The sequence below is a fragment of the Oenanthe melanoleuca genome, chromosome 13 (assembly GCF_029582105.1).
Source record: "Oenanthe melanoleuca isolate GR-GAL-2019-014 chromosome 13, OMel1.0, whole genome shotgun sequence".
Taxonomy (NCBI): Eukaryota; Metazoa; Chordata; class Aves; order Passeriformes; family Muscicapidae; genus Oenanthe; species Oenanthe melanoleuca.
The window spans coordinates 11,571,620-11,592,379 of record NC_079347.1 but is presented as its reverse complement, the minus strand read 5'-3'; the positions used below and the strand labels follow the sequence as shown (position 1 = coordinate 11,592,379).

Sequence of the window (20,760 nt, the reverse complement as noted above, 5' to 3'; positions counted from 1 at the left end):
GAGTTGATACAAACCCAGTGCAGCTGACCACAGCTCTTTGCTCACTGCTCCCATTCTGATGGAGAGAGTGATTTATACCAAGTAACTTTTGAACATACATGGAATTTTGAGCATTGACTAATGATGTGCCAAGGAGACACAGCAGCACAAAACCAGCCAAAAACATCGTGGATGTGGGCATGTTGTGTTGCTTGCAGAAGCCAGCCCCAGAGGGATGTGCCACCCTTTGCTGTGAGCATCCCCCACACCATCAATGCCCCCATTGAGCCGAGAGCGAGTTGGGAGGCAGAGCTTGGCTCTACAGCAAAACTTGTATGTCTTAATTAACTTTTTTTAAAATGAACCAGCTCAAGTCAGTGAGGAGACCTGAAAAGTGCATAAGGAACATTAACATTTGAAGATGAAAACATAGTGTTTTAAACATAGTTTTTGTGGAGTGCTCTTCCCAAACCCACCCAGCTTTGTGGGCAGAACGTGATGCTGGGGAGCAATGGCCACAGCCACTGCAGGTATCTGGGGCTACACATTAAATCTGCTTTTCTCAGCCCCTGTCCCAGCAGCTCCCAGCTGCTGCTGCCAAGCAAAAGGCTTTGGCTGAAGGGGAACAATAGGCAGTTTTATCCTGGAGTCAGTGCGGCTGGCTGGGAACGGCATGGCAGAGGTGATGAACTCCAACGAGGAGAGGGAAGAGTGTTGACAAATTCATTTTAAGCCAGACTGGGCAAGGAACCAGAACATGCAATGCGGGGAGCCGCTACTACAGCGTGCCTGCGGGAATCGTTGATAACAGTCCTGAGAGAGGGTTTTTCCACACTGAGGAAATACTGGAAAGAAGTTTTCCCCCAGTCAGGGAGGGAGGAGCAGCCCCACAGAGCTGCAGTCCCAGGCAGGGAGGAGGGAGCAAGGCAGTTAAATCCTGTCCTGGAGGCACAAGGGTTTTCTTGGCAGCCTGCTCCTGGGGATGGGGGTAAGTGATCAAACAAGTCCTTCAGTAGCCACGCTTGTCAAGATGAATATTAGAGGGATTGTCCACTGCCGTCAGCCAGATGCTAAAATCAAGGCAAGGTTTGGAATTTCGATGTAATTGGAACCACATTTCTGCCACGGCAGGGCCGGGTGGCCAAGGTGGGCTGAGTCAGAGAGCACAGACGTCTCTCTAAGTGATGATTTGGCTTGGAAGTTGCTGAGTCTGGGCCAGTTTGCACCAGCTGAAAGTTTGGTTTTGTGATTTCTAACTTTTTTTTTCGGTAGGTTCTTGCTCCTTGTTCTCTGCCTTATATACAGAAACTGAATGAAATCCTTTAATGAAGAAACAAACTGCCATTAGTGGATGTGGCAGTAACGAGGGAAACGATGAGCTGAGCCTCCCCCGGTCCTACAGGTCCTGTCTTTCCCCTCGGGGAGGACGAAGGTGCCTGGGACACGAAGGGTGGGATGCAGGGCCCTGCAGCCGCAGCAACAAAGGCTCATTGAAGGCAGCCAGGCTCCCCGGGGGCTGGCACTGCAGCCAGCCAGCTATAGGGGATGCTCAGGTTAATTCATGCTAATGATGCAGGCTGGCCCGTCCCGGGATGCCGCTGAAAAGCAGCACGGCCGCAGGAGGACTTGGAGCTCGGGCTGCAAACTCTGCTTTTGTTCCTCCGGGGGGCAAGCGGGCAGTGCCTCGGTCAAACACAGCAGGACACAGGCTGTGCCTGCTCTCCTGAGCACAGCAAGACCTTCCCAAGAGCATCTCCAGGCCCCATTCGGAGTTCTGTTTGTGCAAGTGAAAAATCTGCCTTGGACAGCACAGAGCGCTTCTGACAGGCTGAAGTGATGATTTATGTGTTTTGCTTAATTATTTGTTTTCCCTTCATCTGCTTGGCAGCCAATACTGTGCATATTTTTGGTGATGCTGCTGCAACTGGGACATGGTGATGGTGTTGGGAATCCAGCCTCAGCTGGGCTAAGCATCCTCAGCTTGCTTGGGCTTTTGCTGCACTTCTAGTCAAGCCCAGAGGCAGCTGATGGCCTTGCAACCCAGATCCATAAATCACATCTTTTGTGCTGACCATGTTTTGCCTACACATGTGGCCAGGGCTGCTGGCCACCAACCACAGAGATGGTGAGCCAGGCAGAGCAGGGAAATGCTGTGCTGGCCAAACCAGCAGCAAGGAAACTCCCAGCTCCAGCTTGACCACATCTCTGCTCACGGTGATACCACTTCCTAGAAACCTGCAGGGCTGCAGTCAGCTCTCAGCAGGGTTACTCACACATGGAACACCAACCACCAGGCTCAGCAGGAGCTCTTGGTACCTTAGAGGGTGATACAGCCCCTCTTGATCTGTGCTGTCATATCTGGTGTGCTGAAACAGGGGAGGGCAGTGCCACTGCTCCTTCTCCCCTCATTCAGCTCAGCATCCAAGTCCAGAATTTGCTGAGTCTATCATACAGCCAAAGTTCTGGGCTTGGTGCAAGTCTGTAGGCTGATAAATATCTCTCTTATCTTTTTTATGTCCTAGACAATAAAATAATGGTTTATTTTGCAAGGATTTGTATTATTGCATAACTTTCTCGGGTTTTAGCTGTTTTGAATTTTAAGTAGCTGTTCACCATGGAAATTCTGACCAAAGTATTTTACTTGATTTCTTTATATTTTGGTGAGAGGTAGAACATGGAAAAAGGTCAAGAATTTGAACTCAGTGAAGAGAGAGATGCTCTGGCTGAGCCAAGAGAGATCTCCTCCACTGCTTCCTCCACTTCATGATAGTCACTGTAGGGCTAACTTGAGCAAGCTGACTTGCAGCCCTCGAGGTTTCCTGCCATGCAGGAGGAGCTGACAGGACCCTCTGTGCTCTGTCGTTCCCTGCAGCCCCAACGTGTGCGCCGTGCAGAAGCTGATCGGCACCAACAGGAAATATTTCACCAACTGCAAGCAGTGGTACCAGAGGAAGATCTGCGGGAAGTCCACGTAAGTCTGGGCACAGACAGGGTCTCCCCAAGGACCCCCTGTGGAGGTGGGTGTGGGGGCAGAGGCAGACACCAGATGTGGGATGTCAGAGCCCACGGAGAGCGTCACGTGTGACTGTGCTAAAAATTTTTCTGTCTTTTTACCCCCTAAGAAATATTTGTTTTTCTAAAACACTTTGCTGTTAAGAATGAAAAGTGCCATGTAAATATAAACCCTGATGGTTTATTCTAATTGCATTTCTATATATACTTGTATAGCTCTCTGTGCTGTAATGAAGTGTGTGCCAGATGTTTTCTAGTACTGTCTGTCTCCATGATAGGATCAATGCTGCCTAGATTTAAGAAATAAAAAAGGGGGGGAAAGGCAGCCCAGAGCTGATGGATATTGGAGAGAATGTAAAATTCATCTCCATCTGTTTGCTTTGGAAAGGAAAACAAATAAAAGGAAAGAGGTGTCAGCTTTAGCCAGCACTCTCTGACTCCACCAGGAAAGTTAATCAGACTTGCAGGCCAACTCCACGTCTAAAATTGCAAACAATAATATTCAAGTAGCTGTTGCATGAAGAATCTGTGTGAGCAGCCTTGGGACATTCTTTTGGAAGATGCAGTCAGTAGATAATTAAGGCTATGCATGCTTGACTATCTGCCAGGCTGTAGATCAGGAGCAGAGAATCTTTTTCCTTGCTGTAGTCCAGACTAGGGTTTTAGACACTCTTGCTGGCCATAGCATGGACCATCACAGCACCCAGGGCCAGTGCAGATTCCCTGAGCAGTCCTGGCTGTGGGATCAGAGCTGTGGGCCAGGTCTCCTCCTGGATCTGCAGGGTCATGAACAGAGAGAAAAAAATAATCTCATTTGTTTCCCCTATGGCTCAGTGTAAATTGTAATTAGATCTATACCAACATGCTGTTTTTCACTGCAGGTTTGGGTTGCCATTGTTGGTTTAGCTGTGACACCTGGCTCTCAGGATTCATGTGTGGTGGTGTGGGGAGGAGAGAGGCAAACCAGGAGTTATGGCTGTGCTCAGCTTTTGGCCTTTCATTGTACTTCACATGAATTTGCCCTGAGGAGGAAAATTCTGTACTTAAGAGGATGTATTGCTGGCTGTGCCATGTAGTGTGCATGTACTTTGTTTTCCTTATGTCCGATTGTCTTTACAGAAAAAAAAATTAGGAGAGGCAATATTGCAAAAACAAGCAACCAGGCTGACACCCCCCCCCCCCCCACCCCTTAATTCTGCAAACAAGATATTGGGCAAGTTAACTTGGGTGATTAGAGTTCAGGCTGTCATCTTGGCTGAATAATGGCACTTCTTGACATGAAATGGACAAGTTTATGGCACAGCAATTTGGTCTCATCATTGCCTTTTCTGATTATGGAGTAGCTTAGTACGTCTCCAAAGAAAACACAACTCAGCTGTGGATGTGGGAGAGTTTTTGCTGCTGTGGTCACTGAAAGGCAAAGCAGTGCAGCCATGGATTTCTTTAGCTCTGAAGCAAGTGATAAACAAATCTTCTGTAAATCAAGTGTGCAGCTGTATTTGGCACAGACAAACTCATCCACTTATCTCAAGGAGGAGATGGAATAACTGGCATCTGGCAGTATTTCATGATTTCATTTGAGGAGATGCAGTGATCTCTTCTACCTCATTTTCTCTGCTTTTACCCAAGTGTCTCACCCAGTGATGCATCACTGAGAGAAAAGCACAAACCATTAACCTATCTGTTAACCTATGAGGTAATCTTTCCATTTTCCACAGAATTTGTTCACTATTCTTTTCTTTAGATCACCTCCACAATGGGTGTTATTGTCTTCTTCCCAGTCATTCCTGAGCCTGGGCCCTGCATTCTCCTTTAGCAGTGCTGGTGCAGAACAAAAGGCACATGCCTTGACTCAGATTTTCTGGGAGACCCTGGGACAGCTCTGATTACAAATGTTTGCTTGTGATGGCTCCCTCTGGATGTGGTGTGCCTGGCATATGGAAGCAATCAGGAGTCATTTGGCTGTAAAGGACATGATGCATTATGCTGTAGCAGTCAGATTCTTACAGCAGTGTCAGGAGTCTGGAGCAGTGCTGTGCTCAGCTATCAGAGCCCAGGAGATCAGGTGGGCACAGCTGATGGTGCTCAGCATGAACCTCCAAACTGGCCCCTCCTGTTGGACTGAGCTGGTCCATGAGAGGTTTTGAGAATACCCTTAAATCCTAGAAAAAATCAGGATTTGGCACATTTATCATAAGTGGGTGTATCCAGCCTTTGCTTGGGATCTGTGGCCAGCAGTGCTTTCCTAAATCTGTGTGCATGGTCCTCTCAGTGCAGGGGGGATCCCCACCAGCCCAATGGTCATTGTCTCCTCCTCCTGAAAGGGTTTTCCACCTGAGATAGCAGTCCTGGGGAGGAGACACTTGACCCATCTCATCACCTTCACATTTGACCTGGCTCTTTTCCTCTCATTTTGTTTAGGGTCAGTGGTGCCACAAGCTGTATGTTGCAGGTGAAAATGCCTGGCTCTAGGACAATAGTTTTGGCTGCCTTGGTTTCCTTCATTTTCCTGCTCTGAGAACTGTTTCAAACAGGTAGTGGGGAGGGAGGTCAGGGAGGGAGCTGAGGAGCAAAGCTGAGCTCCTGCAGAGCTGGCTCAGAGAGAGAAATTCATCCCTCAGCAAGGAAGGCAGAAAAGTTGCTTCAAGCCTGTAGCACAACTTCACTCCTTGTGGAATGATCACATCCTGCATCAGGAGGCTTAGAGTGACTGGAGCACAAGGAAAGCCATCCTGAAACACAGATGTGCTTGGTGTGTGTCCTTGACTCTGTGGCTCCCCCTGGGCTGCTGCTCAGGCTGGGAGGGTCAGTCCCCTGGGCAGAGCAAGTGCTGTGCTGAGCTCCTCCATGCCTGTTGGCAGAAAAAAAGAGATTGCACCTCCCTGGGGAGGCTCTGGGGGCTTTGTAGATTTATTTGATGCTTGGGAAGCATCTTCTGGCCCACTGGGGCTGTTTGTGCACAATGGAAATTTTAACTCACGCATCAGAAGAAGACTCCTACCTCTTTATCTGCTTTTTTTTTTTTAATTTGTTTTTCTCTGTTGAAGTATTGGCTCACACAGTTACAGAGAAATTAGGTAGAGGATTTATGTAGAGTTTTTATCATTGCTGATGAAGTGAGATAACATAGTTGGCAAGAAGTCTGACACTGCTTTCATTTCTAGGAGCACTGAGACAAAAATGTTTTGGTAATTAGGTAACTTTCCACTGTTGGTTATTCCAAAGTCAAAGAAATAGTTTGTTCAGAATATATTTTCATCATTTTGCCTGTATATTTCATATTCTTCTCCTTCCCTTGTGCACTGGACTCATTCTGCCAGAATTGGGGTTGCAATGGAATGCATTCCCATACACTGTTTTGTCTTGAGAATGAAAAGACAACTCATAAATTTTGGTTTTGGTTATTTTTTGAGGAATAACCCATTAATAGATTCCTTCCCTCCCCCCCACCCCTTTAAAATTAACTTTCCTTTTTTCGCGTGTGATGTACTTTCCTCAGTTTAGAAAAAAGTTACTGGCACTTATTTTACAAAAACAAAACATATGGGCTTTATTACAGGAAATTATTACAAATGGATCTTTTTTCACTAATATATGCCTAAGCTTATTTTTATTACCTTGAAAAATGCACTTAAAATTTAATTTCAATTCCTAAGAACGCAACAGCAGCGGAACAATGACTAATAAAAGCCTGAACTAAAGGAGCTTGCTTCTGCAGGCACAGATAGACATTAAAGAAATAGTGTTCAAAACCAGAGGTTAAAAAAACTATAGATTTGAAATTGCCCAGTGAGGAGGCCAGGAAATGGTGGTGAAGGGTTGCAGGGTGATGCCAAGGGCTGTTTGGTGAGGGCAGTGCTGGTGCCAGCTGTCGCAGCGCTGGCAGGGCTGTGCCCGGTGCGCGGAGCAGGATCGGGGCGGGACGGGCACTGCCCAGGCTGTGTGCAGAGCCACAGCGTGCTCAGGGGAGCTGCTCCTCCCTGGCAGCAGCCTGGGCTCTGACCCAGCTGGAGCAGGGCGTGCTGGAGCAGCCCCTCTCCCTCCCTCCCCCATGGATGTGCAGGCACGGCAGAGCTCAGATTCACAGAATCCACAGAATCACTGGGTTGGAAGAGACCTTCAAAATCATCGAGTCCAACCCATGCCCTAACACCTCAACTAGACCATGGCACCAAGTGCCACATCCAGTCTTTTTAAACACATCCAGGGATGGTGACTCCACCACCTCCCTGGGCAGACCATTCCATCACTCTTTCCTAATATCCTTTTTCCTAATATCCAACCTGTATCTCCCCTGGTGCAGCTTGAGACTGTGTCCTCTGGTTCTGTCAGTGCTGCCTGGAGATGCAGAGCATCTTCAGCCACGGCTCTGCTGCTCCTCTCCAGGGTCTGGAGAGTTGGGCTGTCCCCAGATGGAACATGCCCTGGTGCCACCAGAGCAACCCCTTGAGCAGTGCCCTTGGGTGGGCTGGCTGTTCTTTTGTTTCCACCTGGTCCACCATTTGGGAGGCCAAATGCCTGAAGCTGAAGCTGTGTTTTATAACCCTCACCTCTGGCTCCTTGTAGGTGCCAGCCCTTGGCCAAGCACCTCTGTGTTCCCCTGGCCCTTTGCAGCAGTTTGCCAGTGCTCAGAATGGTGATGTGCCAGACACACACCAGCTGCTGCTGAAGGCACCTTCAGTGGGAGAGGGAGACACAGGGACACAGTCCCAAGGGGAGCTGGCCCTGTTTCTGCCTTGGTGCTTCTTGCCATGAGCTTCCCTTCCTGCTGGAGATGCCCACAAAGTGAAATGCAGGAGGTGCAGTCATGGAATCACAGAATGGTTTGGCTGGGAAGGGACTTTAAGCAGCATCCAGTTCCACCCCCTGCCATGGGCAGGGACACCTTCCCCTTGACCAGGTACCTGCATTGCCCTCCTCCCCTTGGTGGGGTGGGCAGGGGCAGCTCTGAGCCAGTGTGCCCATGGCAGGGGTTGGAACTGGATGCTGTCCTGCCTCTTTGGAGCAGCTCATTCATCTCCAATTGATCTACAAGTAAGGATTTCAAAGCCCTCGTCAGCACTTTGGAATGATTTCTCTTTAATCAACTCTTCATCTTTGATTACAGGTCTGAACCAAGGGAACTGTCTAGACTGGATTTAGTTTCTAGGGTGAAAAAAAGAAAAATTGGAGGTAGGGGAGGGAAGTGGTGGGGGAAGAAAGTGTGTGTTTCCAATGAACACGAGGCGGGGGGCTGGGAAAGCAGAGCAGTGGGTGTTAAGATCTCCAGTAGTCAAAGGAAGGGATTGCTTTAGGCAAACTCTTTCCCACATGGAATATATAATGTCTAGACAATCAGTCTGGGTTTGCTTTGTAATTCTCTTAGGAAACCGTGACACAGAATTTATTTGCCTCTGTCACAGAAAAGCAGGTATTTGTTTCACTTTCTGGCTCTTAATTACCCTGAAGAATTCCCTATTAAACCCCAGGCATTTCCAGTGTTTGTTAACAGTTTTAAAATGATGACAAATATCTGAAACTGGAGGATTTTCCTCTCTTTGAGTGAGTGTGCTGACCCTCAGCAATACAGCATCCTACTTGTCTCAAATACAACTGGGAGCACAGAGGAAATGCTTGTCCTTGGAAGGAACACCTATTCCCTGGCTCTCCCAGCCCATCAATCAGGTGTCCTTGTTACTTTTACACCAAGCACAGAGCAATAGGTGAAAGAATCCCCTGGGAGAAATAAACAGGCAACTTCTAGATTGACTTTTTTTTCCCTTTTCTTTTTTTTCTTTTTTTTTTTTTTCTTCTACCTCTAATGTCAAGCCATGTTCCCTCAAATGGCCACCTTTGAGAATCAGATGATTGTTCCCACCACTGGGGAAGTGTCTCCTTGCAGGGCTGTTCCCAAGTCCTTGTGCCAACACACATATCTGAGAACAGGGTTCTCCTTTCCCTCCAGCTCTGTCTTGTGGGTTTTGCCATAATAAGCAAATAATTTCTGGTGGTGGACAAAACCAGGGTGAAATGAGAAGGAAATGCTTGGCTGGTGGAGTTGTGGGTGTTGCCTGAACAGTGATGAGATGTGACAGCAGCAGCCAGCCGAGGAGATCCCCAAATCCCATGGGAAATGTGCCCAGATGAACAGCACTGGCAGTCTTGTAGGGACTGTGCAATCAGTTTCCATCCACTGGTTGTACAAAGTCTCCTGGAAAGTGGTTTTATGAAAATAAATTGTGCCTGCTTTTGTTCTGTGGAGAAATTGGCAACATGCAGCCCTGAAGGAGATAAAAGTGTGGTTAGTGTTTTGTTGAAGTCTGTATTTCTAATGAAGAGTCTGCTTGGAAATATCCCCAAATATGGATGGACCCAGAAGTGTAGCAAATAGAGAAAAAGCTGTAAGGCACTGCTGGTTAATCTGCCGTATCCATCTCTTATTCCAGAGTAATCAGTTATGAGTGCTGTCCTGGATATGAAAAAGTTCCTGGAGAAAAAGGCTGCCCAGCTGGTAAAAATATGTTTGACATTTTTTAGACTTCTTATAATTATACAGCTGCCTAGTAAAGGGAAATGTTATAAAATTGCTCAAAGTGGATTTGATTTTTGCAATTTCTGCACAATATTGCCATGAACAAATCCAAAATTGACTTGGTAGAGCACCAGCCAAGGGTCAGATCAGCTCCAAAGCATGCTAAATGTTCCAGACAACTTAGAACCTTGGATGTAATTGAACTTAATCGAGCATGGGAAGGCCAGAGGGAACTACTTATTCCAGCAAGTAATATATCTGTATTGGAAATTCAATGCAAAGGAGTGATAGAGTAATTGAAAGTTCTGCCAATCTCTGCTCATTTTTATTTTCATAGATTCATAGAGTGCTTTGGATTGGAAGGAACCTTAGAGATAATTTGTTTCCAACCCCCTGCCATGGGCAGGGACACCTTCCACTAGAACAGGTTGCTCCAAACCCTGTTCAACCTGGCCTTGAACATTTTGGCAAGCATGGGGTTAGCAAAGTTTTATTTAGAAGAAAATACAGTTTATATTGGGGTGGGGTAGGGTGGTGGGGAATAAACTGGATTTATTGAAGAAAGCCATAATCTGCTTTTACTTTTGGAGCACTTCCTTTCACAAAAATCTGATGGCTCCAAGTTGACTGGTGGGCTGGTGCACATGGTCAGTGGGCACTGAGACCAGCAGTGTCCAACACCAAATCCCAAAAGCCTGAATACAAACAGGATTGGGTGAAAGCAATCAATACCTTTGACCTTTGCTTGCCTAAATCACACTTGTATAAATCCAGCCTAAGTCCATTCAAACTTGCCAGAATACAGTAGGTTCTGCGTTACACTGCTGTAAATGAGGGTGAAGCTGTCAGGCTATGATTACTTATTACCTAATTATTGAACAGTCACCTATTCCCTGATGTGCTTCATTTGCCCAGGCATTCTCACCAGCTGTGCTTTAATTCAGCCAGAAGGAGGAATGATGTTTTTAGGAACTTAATCTTCTCTTCTTTCAGCTCTGCCCCTGTCCAACATCTATGAAACCCTGGGAGTGGTTGGGTCTGCCACCACACAGCTCTACTCCGACCGCTCCAACCTCCGGCCAGAAATCGAAGGACCTGGAAGTTTTACAATTTTTGCTCCCAGTAATGAGGCCTGGGCATCCTTGTCTGCTGTAAGATAATTCCTCTGCTTTCTCCTCTTCCGATTTTCCCTAGTGGAGATCCAGCTCTGCAGGGGTCTGGAAGGATAGACATGGTATGGATAGAGGAGGGGCTGTGGATTTTCAGGATGGTTATCACTGTACTGCTCCATCAGCTCCAGAGCTTTGTTTCTAAAGGATCCCATCACCAGAGAGATGTGGACGTAGAAATCCCCTCATCCAGTTTTCCCTGCCTGTTACCATTAGAGATTGAATTGAGAGCTGCACTAGAAGCTCCCCATCCCTTAGCAGTTTTCTTGTTGACCCTTACATTGCCATTCTGGTTGTTCATAATTTGTACAAATAGCCAGTCCCAACTGGAGCCTCAGTAATTCCCACAGGAGTGTCTCATGCTCAATTAGATGTCATTTCTTTTACATTAATTTTAATTTTCTCTTTCCATTTCTTGTGATATTTCCACTCCTGAAGTGGTCACTGCTGTCTTGTTGGTGCTCCCATCCCAGTCAATCCTTGTGAACAAGAACAGCTACTAGGGCTGGGAGTGGGCTATTTATGGGTCTCCCCACTGCCAAGTCTCTGCCACAAATGCCCCAGCAGAGCCCCTTGCAGGGATGATGCTATTGGGAAAGGACTTTTAGTGTATTTGTCAGTGGTCCTTCTGCCCTACTGCTCATTTCAATTCAATGATCCCACTGTGGAGCTGAAATCATCCCTTTGTGTGCCAAGGCCTGGGTGTCAGAGCTCTTGGCTGCTTTTGTAAGGCAAAAGATAAAGATTTGAGGAAGCTGAGCTCTTAATTTGCACAAATGGCATGAGGCTGAATGAATCACTTGAATATTCATGCCCACACCCCCACCTTGGGAGCATCCTGGGTGTAGCCAGACCTCCTGGTACTCTCCAACAGATGCCTAATTGCACTCAATGCTGAAAAACTGATTTTTCTGATTTTCAGGAAACTCTGGATTCCTTAGTGAGCAATGTTAACATTGAGCTGCTCAACGCCCTCCGCTACCACATGGTGGACAAACGGGTGCTCACAGACGACCTGAAACACGGGACCACCCTAAACTCCATGTACCAGAACCTGCCCATCCAGATCCACCACTATCCCAACGGGGTAAGGAGCTCTCAGCACAGTGGCCCAGGCTGGAAGGCACCTGGGCCACTGGTCAGTGGGTCACCTGGTCCATCCTCCCTGCCCTAGCAGGGCCATCCCACAGCACATGGGATGTGTCCACATGGTTCTGGCTATTTCCAGTGAGAGAGACCCCACACCCTCTCAGAGCAACTTGTTCCAGTGCATGGTCACCTGCAGTAAAGGAGTTCTTCCTAATATTAAACCTACCCACAGCAGGCTTTATGTTTTTGGCTGCCTTGCAGCTCCTACACTGTCCTGGGACCTCCAGGTCTCTGTAGTGCTTAGGTTGACAGATATTGATTTAAGATATTTATTATGAAGGAGTTGGAAAAGAACATTTTTAAGCAGATGGTTTCCTCAGGGCTGTTGCAGGGCAGCTGCCCCCACTGCTGTGTAACTCTGCTTACCTGAGTATTGGTTCTGGCTTATTTTCTTAGTCTTGAGGGTAGACAAAACCACTGAATACTTTCAAAACTCTTTAAATATGAAATATTTCAAACATTCTTGATAGAACATCTCACTTTTGGTGTATCTTTCAAGGAAATCAAATTTCTGTTCTTGTTAATTCAATAAAGTGCTCACTGCATTTGAAATAGAAATAGAAAAGCAGCAGAGGCTGCTGTGCCTTCTGGTTTTAGTGCATGGAACAGCCCATAGGTGTTTCCCTCTGCAGATTGTGACTGTGAACTGTGCCAGGCTGTTGAAAGCTGACCACCATGCCACCAATGGAGTGGTTCATGTCATCGACAAAGTCATTGCCACCACCACCAACACCATCCAGCAGATCATCGAGACTGAGGACAGCCTGGAGACCCTCCGGGTGAGTCAGCTCACGGTGCTGCAGCTCCCCTGGGAGATGCTCAGTCATCCCACTGCCAGTGCACTGTCCTGAAGAGCTCCCAGTGTCCTGGGCTGTGACCCTGGAGCTGCTGATGAAATCCTTGTACCAATGTCACCCCTTTTGATTTAGGAAGAGAAGTGTTTGCTATCAGTGCAAGTAGGGGTTTATGACAATAATTGTCACCCTTCTATGGCTGCTCAGAAAAGAGAGAGATTGAGTCTGTCTCCTCACTCTTGTAGGGGAGTCTTAGCCTTTGGAGACATTAATTGTTCCAATTTGATGTGTCCTGATTTATCTGCCTTGATAATTGCCAAATTAAGAAAAATGCACAGGGGATTTTGCAGTTAGCCAGCTGTGGGTTCTGATCTGAATTATTCACTGGAAGTAGTGTGAGCCTTTCCAGGCATATCTTGGTATTTGAACTAGCTCTCAGTCTTGCAAAAAAAAAAAAAAAAAAGGCTCTTGTACTCAGATTTCTGGAACACCAGAGAACCATGGGGCTGCATCAAATTTATAAAGGGACCAAGCTGCTGAATAAAGCTATTCAGGATTTTTTTGTAAGTGCTCTGAAATTATAAAAGCCTTAATAAGTCCGGCCCTTAGTGTGTCCCTGGGCAAAGTTTCTGACCTTTGTATTCTGGCTGAATGTGTTTTTCCCTCTCTGCTTGTTTCTCTGAAGACTGCTGTGGCTGCTTCTGACCTCAGCAGCCTGCTGGAGAGCGAAGGCCAGTACACACTCCTGGCTCCCACCAACGAAGCCTTTGAGAAGATCCCACGAGAAACACTGAACAGGATCCTGGGAGACCCAGAAGCCCTGAGGGGTAGGTGCTTGTTTACTGAGGCCATTGAGAGACTCAAGAGTATTTTTCAGTTCTTCTAAATTTTTTCTCAAGGACAGGTCAACAGTTCCTTGATACACTCTGACAACAGCTGCAGTAAACAGATGTGACAGAGTCCATCTTTTCTAACTGGACAGCCCAGCTCCCTTTGGTTGCAGATGTGTAGATATCACAGGAATGGATCTAGATATGGATGAGGGAGCTGAAGCAGTCTTTTTCCTGAGCTTTCTTTTAGCACTTTATGCAGTGGTAATTTCTATTGATCCAGCAAAATGCAAGAAAAGCAATATCTAATCAATGAAACTTCCCCTGACAAATAAGTTGAGTATCCACATGAAACATTTTGAAGTTGGCAAAAGTGTATAAAAAGTGACTCTTTTTAGGCCTTTTATTTCACAGGATGTGGAATTAAAATCAGCTCAATTTAAAATGACTGCATTTTACGGAGTACACCGTGGCCATTGATCAGGATCCCTGGAAGCTGCAATACTTTCACAGCTGCTTTTTGCAGCTCACTAAGACACTCTCCTCTCTCACAGACCTGCTGAACCATCACATCCTGAAGTCAGCCATGTGTGCTGAGGCCATCATTGCTGGCCTGACCATGGAGACTCTGGAAGGAACCACCTTGGATGTGGGCTGCAGTGGGGAAGAGCTGACCCTCAACGGGAAGCCCATCATTGCCAACAAGGATGTCCTGGCAACCAACGGGGTTGTACACTTTGTTAATGAGCTGCTGATCCCAGACTCAGGTACTGCTGGTCTCTGTAGCATTCTTTCTGTTGCCTTTCTTTTGCCTATTTTGCCAAGGAAATCCTGGATTTAGAGGGCATGGTGATGAGTGGATAACCTTTAATGCAAGGTTACTGTGTGTTGATTTTCTTTTCAGCTAAGACTGTGTTTGAGTTGGCACAAGAATCTGAAGTTTCCAAGTCTACAGACCTTTTCAGACAAGCTGGTCTCAGTTCTCATCTAACTGGCAGTGAGCGAGTGACCCTCCTTGCCCCAGTGAATAATGTGTTCAAAGGTAAACCAGGGATTAAATGCCTTTCTTCCACCAGTTTGGGCCACAGATCTGCTTCAAACAGTCTGCAGCCAAATTTCAGTGCACAAGTATGCAAATCCTCTCTCAAATGCCTCGAGGCAGTGTCATCTAGGTTTACAATTTAAAACTGATGTGGGTAATGCTCTGTATTTGAGTGGTTTTCAATGTCTCAATAGCCATTTTAAATGAATCACTGCTTCTTTCCATACTTTTTGCTGCAGATGGACTCCCCATAATTGACAGCAACATGAGAAGCTTGCTTCTGAACCACATTGTTAAAGACCAGCTCTCCTCTAAGTATCTGTATCACGGACAGAAACTGCAGACCCTGGGGGACAAGGAGCTGAGAGTTTTTGTGTACCGCAATGTGAGTCCCTCCCCTGTGCTGTGCTCCGTGGGGCTGAGTGATGCTCAGTGTTCTGATGTTACAGCTATTGTGCAAAAAGTGGAGATGAACATTGTGGAAAGTACCAACATCTCTTTTGAAGCATATTCTAATGAAGTCTTCTTTTCTGCAATTGTGTTTGCAGAACCTTTGCATTGAAAATGCCTGCATTGCTGCCCATGACAAGAGGGGAAGGTTTGGGACCCTCTTTAGCGTGGACAAGATGTTGACTCCACCAACTGGCTCAGTGATGGATGTTCTCAAGGCAGACCATCGCTTCAGGTGACCTTGCTGCTCTTCCCAAGTGCCACTTAGGAGCAGAAGAGCTGCCAAAGCATTTCTATTTATTATGGGTCGTAGTCATGACAATGTATATGTTTTTTTAGCATAGAAAGATCATCCAAAACCATGGTCTTTCTAAATTACAGGGAGTGAAACTTCAAATAACCCTCAATCAACTGTGAGCCAAGAGTAAGTGGTTCTCTTAATGCCATGAGAATGTGGCTCTGAAGCCATCCCTGCCCATCAGAGCCACTGTAGCCAGACCTCTCTGACTCCCCATACCATCTGGTCCCCTTGGAGTCAGCACTCCCAGGTTGCTTCACCATTTCTCAGATGTTCTGGTTGGACCTCACAGGCTCATTTCCTCCTAATCACCATTTTGGTTATTTGATTTGCTGGACCCCAGCAGGATTTCACAACTGTAACTTCCCAGCACTCTCTCGAGCCAGCACTCAGCTGACCAGTGAAGTGTGTGCAGTGAAGCATTTGATGTTTGCTTTGCAGTACCCTGGTGGCTGCAATCCAGTCTGCAGGGCTGACAGAGAACCTGAACAGGCCGGGAACCTTCACGGTGTTCGCTCCAACAAACGAAGCTTTCCGAGCCATGCCCCAGGGGGAGCTCAACAAACTGATGGGTGAGCATCTCCAGAACGCTCAGGTGACAAGCTGCTGTGTGACTGCTGGGATCTGGGAGGAATGGCCAGCTTTCTCTGCTGTATCTCAGTCTGTGGCTCTGTCTGTTGAAGGTTCCCACCCAATGGAGTTGTATGAGCAGAAAGCTGAGGATGCACAGAGTGGACTGAATCCCCAAGGGGGGTTTATACTGCCTGTGCTCTTGAAGGACAGGTTTATAGTGTGTGTCACAAACTCACAGTGACTTTTAATTTGGCTGTGCTGGTGGTGTGAGATAACTCCCAGGTATTTCTAAAAGAACCAGTGAGGCCTCTGCCTTTTTCAAGGATAAAAGAAGTGAGAATGTGACTCTTGACAGTACAGGATCAGGAGGTTTGCAGTAAGTTTTGCAAAGAGAAGATATGATCCACATACAGCCTCAAGTTACCCTGTATGGAATTTAAGTAAGATAAAGCTGGGGCTGTTCCTCCTTCTCCATGTACATGGACAAAGCAGGAGGTCCAGTCTAATCCTGGGAAGCCAACAATGTACCATTCTAGCTCAGATGAAGACCAGTGTTCTGAAAAGCCAAGGCATGCAGGATGGGTGTGGAAAAAAGCATGGGAATGTTTAATAACTCCCTTCTGGATAAGCAGCATGATCTTTTATTTTGTTCACGTTGAAAACTGGTTGTGGTTGGAAACAATGTCAGGTATTTGAATGTAATGTCTTCTTGTCATTAAAATCCAGCCAAACAGTGACATCATAATTTGGGAAGCATTTGCCCATGGTAGCTGGTTATCCTTTTAAGTGCAGGGATGAAGAACCAGTAATATGAGTCCAGTCTTACGCTTCATATACAAATATTTCAGAAGTGTTTTGCAGCCATTGTAAATGGCTGCAGGAATGAAGATTCCCAGATGCAGACACTTCAGATGTTCTTTTCTCACACAAATATTTAGCTTATGCCTCTGAAGAAGTGGATTGTGCTGGTGAGGATGTGCAGAGTGAACTGTGGCCATGCTAGGAAAACCACAATGGAAAAAAGCTTGCATACAATCTTTGAAAGCATTGAAAGAAAAAGTCCCCTTTACTGAGGGAGCTGCTCTGTTGATGGAGGCCACCTTTGCACTAGCTGTCTGTAGGGCTCGTCAATGACCCTGCTGGTCTCTGGGTTTTGTCATTTGCCCTGTGTCCTCTGAAGGAGAAGATGGAGAAGTGCCACTGGCCCATGCTGTGCACATCACCACCTCTTCTGGAAAACAGATGGTGCAGGGAAGGCACCTTATCTTCCTAAAATCTGTTTCAAAGCACAGCTGTATGAGGGCATCAGTCTATGAGTATCACTTCTCCTGCACTTTTCCCCTTCCTACCCAACTGTGAGGATTGTTGCCAAGTGACACTGGCCTTGGTGACATTTGAAAATACCAGAATGCCCCATCTGCTTCCTTATTTCACATGGGTCTTTCCCCACCCCATCCCAGACTTCCTTGGGAAGTGAAAGCAGCAAGAGAAGCAGGTTCTCACTTGGCACAGTGAGAGAAAGAGGGATGAAAACCCAAGAAAGAGAGATTTCATGTGTAGGGCAGGCTTGGTAGGTACCAAGGTGGGACATTGGGAGAGTGTCCTGGACTTGGGAGCCTGACCTGCCCAGGGAGGAACGGCCTCAATATTTTAACCAGATCTTTCAGTTTTGGTTTGTTTTCTCAATTTTATATTGTTTCTTTGAACTTTCAGGAAATTATGGTGTTTTCCAAGTAATTCCATTCCAGCACATGAAATACGGGAAGCGGGTGCTGATGCTGTTTACAGCAGTAAAGGTTTTCCTCCCCCAGGTAATGCCAAGGAGCTTGCCAACATCCTCAAGTTCCACGTGGCTGACGAGATCCTGGTGAGCGGCGCCGTCAACGCCCTGGTGAGGCTGAAATCCATGCAGGGAGATAAACTGGAAGTCAGCATGGTGAGTCACTCAGATGGGCTCCTGTCAGCAGGGCTGCCCAGGGTTTGGCTGTCCATGCATGTCTGTGCTCCTTTGGATGGTGTAGAACATCTCCACAGTCCCACCAGTGTTTTCTGGGCCCTTCTGGAGGGACTGTTCCCGTGTGTGCAGTTCAGCAAGCTGGAAGAATGAAATGTGGTTTGCTTCAGCTTTCTCCCCAGAAGACCAGTTGTAAATGATTTCCAGGAGCTGCTATAAATTTAACCCTGAGTCATGGGGGGAAAAACATAAATAAATGAAATGAATAGCTTGTTCAGCTCACATATCTTTTTGTGTAATGAAAATGATCTCTGCATGGGCTCCCTTAGCACAGCAGAGTTTATTTAGATATATAATTTCATTTCACAAACTCTACACTATGCTAAGGGAATGTAGGATCCTCAGTTGAGGGAAAAAAGATTCAGGAAATAAGCAATCATGGCCCACTCTGTGCATAAGAAAACACAGGACAGAAATGGAAGGGACTGTGTTTCCAGGAGCATTGAACTGGCCAGCATTCATGCTGGATGCTTCCCACGTCCAGTCCTGCCCTGGCCTCTCCTGATCCCATCTCCACAGCCATCCCCCTGGCAGGGATGTGCCCTGCTGCCATGGCACAGCACTCCCAGCCAGTGGCACTGAGGAAGTCCAAAGCCTGCCAGCCATTCCAGGACAAACTGCTCAGGCTATAATTTGTCTTTATATTCTCCTTAATGTGCAAGAGGAATGAAAATGCCTTCAGCCATCCAGTAAATGAATGAATACAAAGTGAGGGGTTTTTTTAAAATAACATTGGAAGTGACAGAAGATTCTCATCTTTTACTCTTTTATTTTTTCTTTTACTGACAGAAAAACAATGTAATACATATCAACAAGGAGCCTGTTGCTGAAAGTGATATCATGGCCACAAATGGTGTCATTTATGCTGTGAACTCTGTCTTACAGCCACAGGGTAGGTCCATGGTGAGAAATGTCCAGGGCAACCTTATTCAGCGAATCTGCTTTGGGAGGGACTGGGGACACAGGGCAATTGCTTCAGTTTGGTGAGGAGAGATGAGTCAGTTGTGGGATTTTCAGCAGAAAATAGTGGAAGGAAGAAGCCTGCATGCTCTGACAAGTATTTCAATGCTCTCAATGTCCCACTCTTAGCTTCAAGGCCACAAGAAAGAGGTGATGAGCCTGCAGATCCCGCATTAGAAATCTTCAAACAGGCATCTGCATTATCCAAGGTAAAGGGGAAAAACCTCCCACTGTAAAACTGCCAAAATGGTGTTTTGGTAATTATGATTGGAGGATCATGTCACATTCATATGCTGATTTCCAAGGAAAGTGAGTGTATGTGTTTCATGGAATGATCCATCCTCTCTTCTTGCATGATTTAATAATATAAGAAATAATAATACATTTTGCAACACAAAGCTTGACTTTGCAGCACACTGAATGTAGCCTTGGCATGGTAATATTCTATATCAGCTTCCAAAAACAAAGAGTCACTCATTCATAGTTTTTGGACACTAAGGAAAAGATAACTTGACATGTTCTTATGGCTGTTGGAGATTTGTTGCATTTATGCAAACCCTGTGTTTTCTTTCCATGCAGGTTTCTCAGAGGAATCCTCGACTAGGTAAAACAACTTCTCCAGCTCATTTCTAATTTCCACTGTGTCCCCCATCCCTTGCAGAGAGGTTTCTCCTGTTCTCTTGCTCTGAGCAGGATGCAGCAGGGCTGGGGGGAGAGGGGCAACGGGGATGGTTTGTGTCTGCCCCACCCAGCTTCTCTCCCCCCTGCAGCCCCCGTGTACTCCCGGATACTGGCGAGGATGAAGGAGAACTCGGGGGCACTCTGAGCCCAGCGTGAGCAGCCACAAGGCAGAGCCTCCATCCCATCCACTCCAGCTGACAGCTGAAGAGAAGGACAGAACCTTTTTTAAAAACCAAATACCACCCTTAAATTTATTTTTGTTTGCAACGAAATGGAGAGGAAAAATGAAAAGCCATATATATGTATATATTTTAAGATCATTTTTATTTGGTTTTGACTTCAAAGTTCCCAGAACAAGGAAACATTTTGAGGTCTTTTGTTTGTTTTGTTTAATTTTTTTGTTTCTTTTTAAAATAAAAATTGTTCACCAGCTTTCAATTTTAAACATACCCTGTTTTGGGCTTGATAAGTACATCCAAGGGCCTTTTATTTTTTTAAACAAGAATGTCCTTCCTTCTTCCCTTGGATTTTAAAAGTCTTCCATGAAATTCTGAATTGCAGGCTTCTAACAAAATTCTCTCTATTGACATTGAGAAAATTGCATAGTTATAAGCTATGGTTGGAAGTATTCTCTTTTTTTTTAACTGGGGTCTTTTTTTTTATGCCTATGGGTTATAACTGTGCTGTATTTTGTTAATGAGATTTGAAATGAGAGTTCTCCCTGGCTGAAGCCTTCCAGTAAATGACTCATTTTTAATAATGATTGTTTTTTAATAAAAATTAAAAATAAAATCAAAAATATAAATATGAGAAGTGATGGCAGTGCTTGGTTGGGCTTTTGTTTGGTTTGAATTGCCTGGTGGCACCAGGTGGTCAAACCTGAGCACTGGGAATGAGGGGAATCAGCCTTGGCTGGAGCAACATTAATAGGTCTAATAGTTGCTTGAGTGGAATGGCAAAGCATTTCTCCTCTCTGATCCTGGCCTGGCATCATTTTTTCCTGGTGCTTTCATGAGCAGTCACTGTCACTGTGCAAGGAGCACAGGGCAGCTGTGCACATCCTGCTGGGTGCTGAGCTGGAGCTCAGTGCCACATTCCGTGCTGCCAACAGCAATTACTCACCAGCACAGCTCCAGAGTCACTCCCTGCTGGTGATCACCTTGGTGAAACCCAGGATGAGGCAAAAAAGAGAAAGAGGGTGTCAAGTGCAGAGCACAAAAACTCAGATTGTTTTGGCTGCTCTGGCAGAGAAACAGCCTGGTAGTTCTCCTTACATTAAAAGCCCAAACTGAAATCCC

The 20,760-nt window shown here is 46.2% G+C and overlaps 1 protein-coding gene across 1 annotated transcript in view; it reads left to right on the top strand.

Moving 5' to 3' along the window:
• Positions 1–20,279, top strand: part of TGFBI (transforming growth factor beta induced) — a 21,785-nt gene extending 1,506 nt beyond the window's left edge. Inside the window, exons 2-17 of the mRNA XM_056502472.1 lie at positions 2,852–2,950; positions 9,417–9,481; positions 10,496–10,653; positions 11,594–11,758; positions 12,453–12,599; positions 13,300–13,441; positions 13,999–14,211; positions 14,349–14,486; positions 14,726–14,871; positions 15,035–15,171; positions 15,676–15,806; positions 17,619–17,743; positions 18,611–18,713; positions 18,911–18,990; positions 19,361–19,385; positions 19,552–20,279. Of these exons, the coding sequence (XP_056358447.1) occupies positions 2,852–2,950; positions 9,417–9,481; positions 10,496–10,653; positions 11,594–11,758; positions 12,453–12,599; positions 13,300–13,441; positions 13,999–14,211; positions 14,349–14,486; positions 14,726–14,871; positions 15,035–15,171; positions 15,676–15,806; positions 17,619–17,743; positions 18,611–18,713; positions 18,911–18,990; positions 19,361–19,385; positions 19,552–19,607 (1,930 nt within the window). The 3' untranslated portion in view covers positions 19,608–20,279. The remainder of the gene's footprint in view (positions 1–2,851; positions 2,951–9,416; positions 9,482–10,495; positions 10,654–11,593; positions 11,759–12,452; positions 12,600–13,299; positions 13,442–13,998; positions 14,212–14,348; positions 14,487–14,725; positions 14,872–15,034; positions 15,172–15,675; positions 15,807–17,618; positions 17,744–18,610; positions 18,714–18,910; positions 18,991–19,360; positions 19,386–19,551) is intronic.
• Positions 20,280–20,760: the final 481 nt, after the last annotated feature.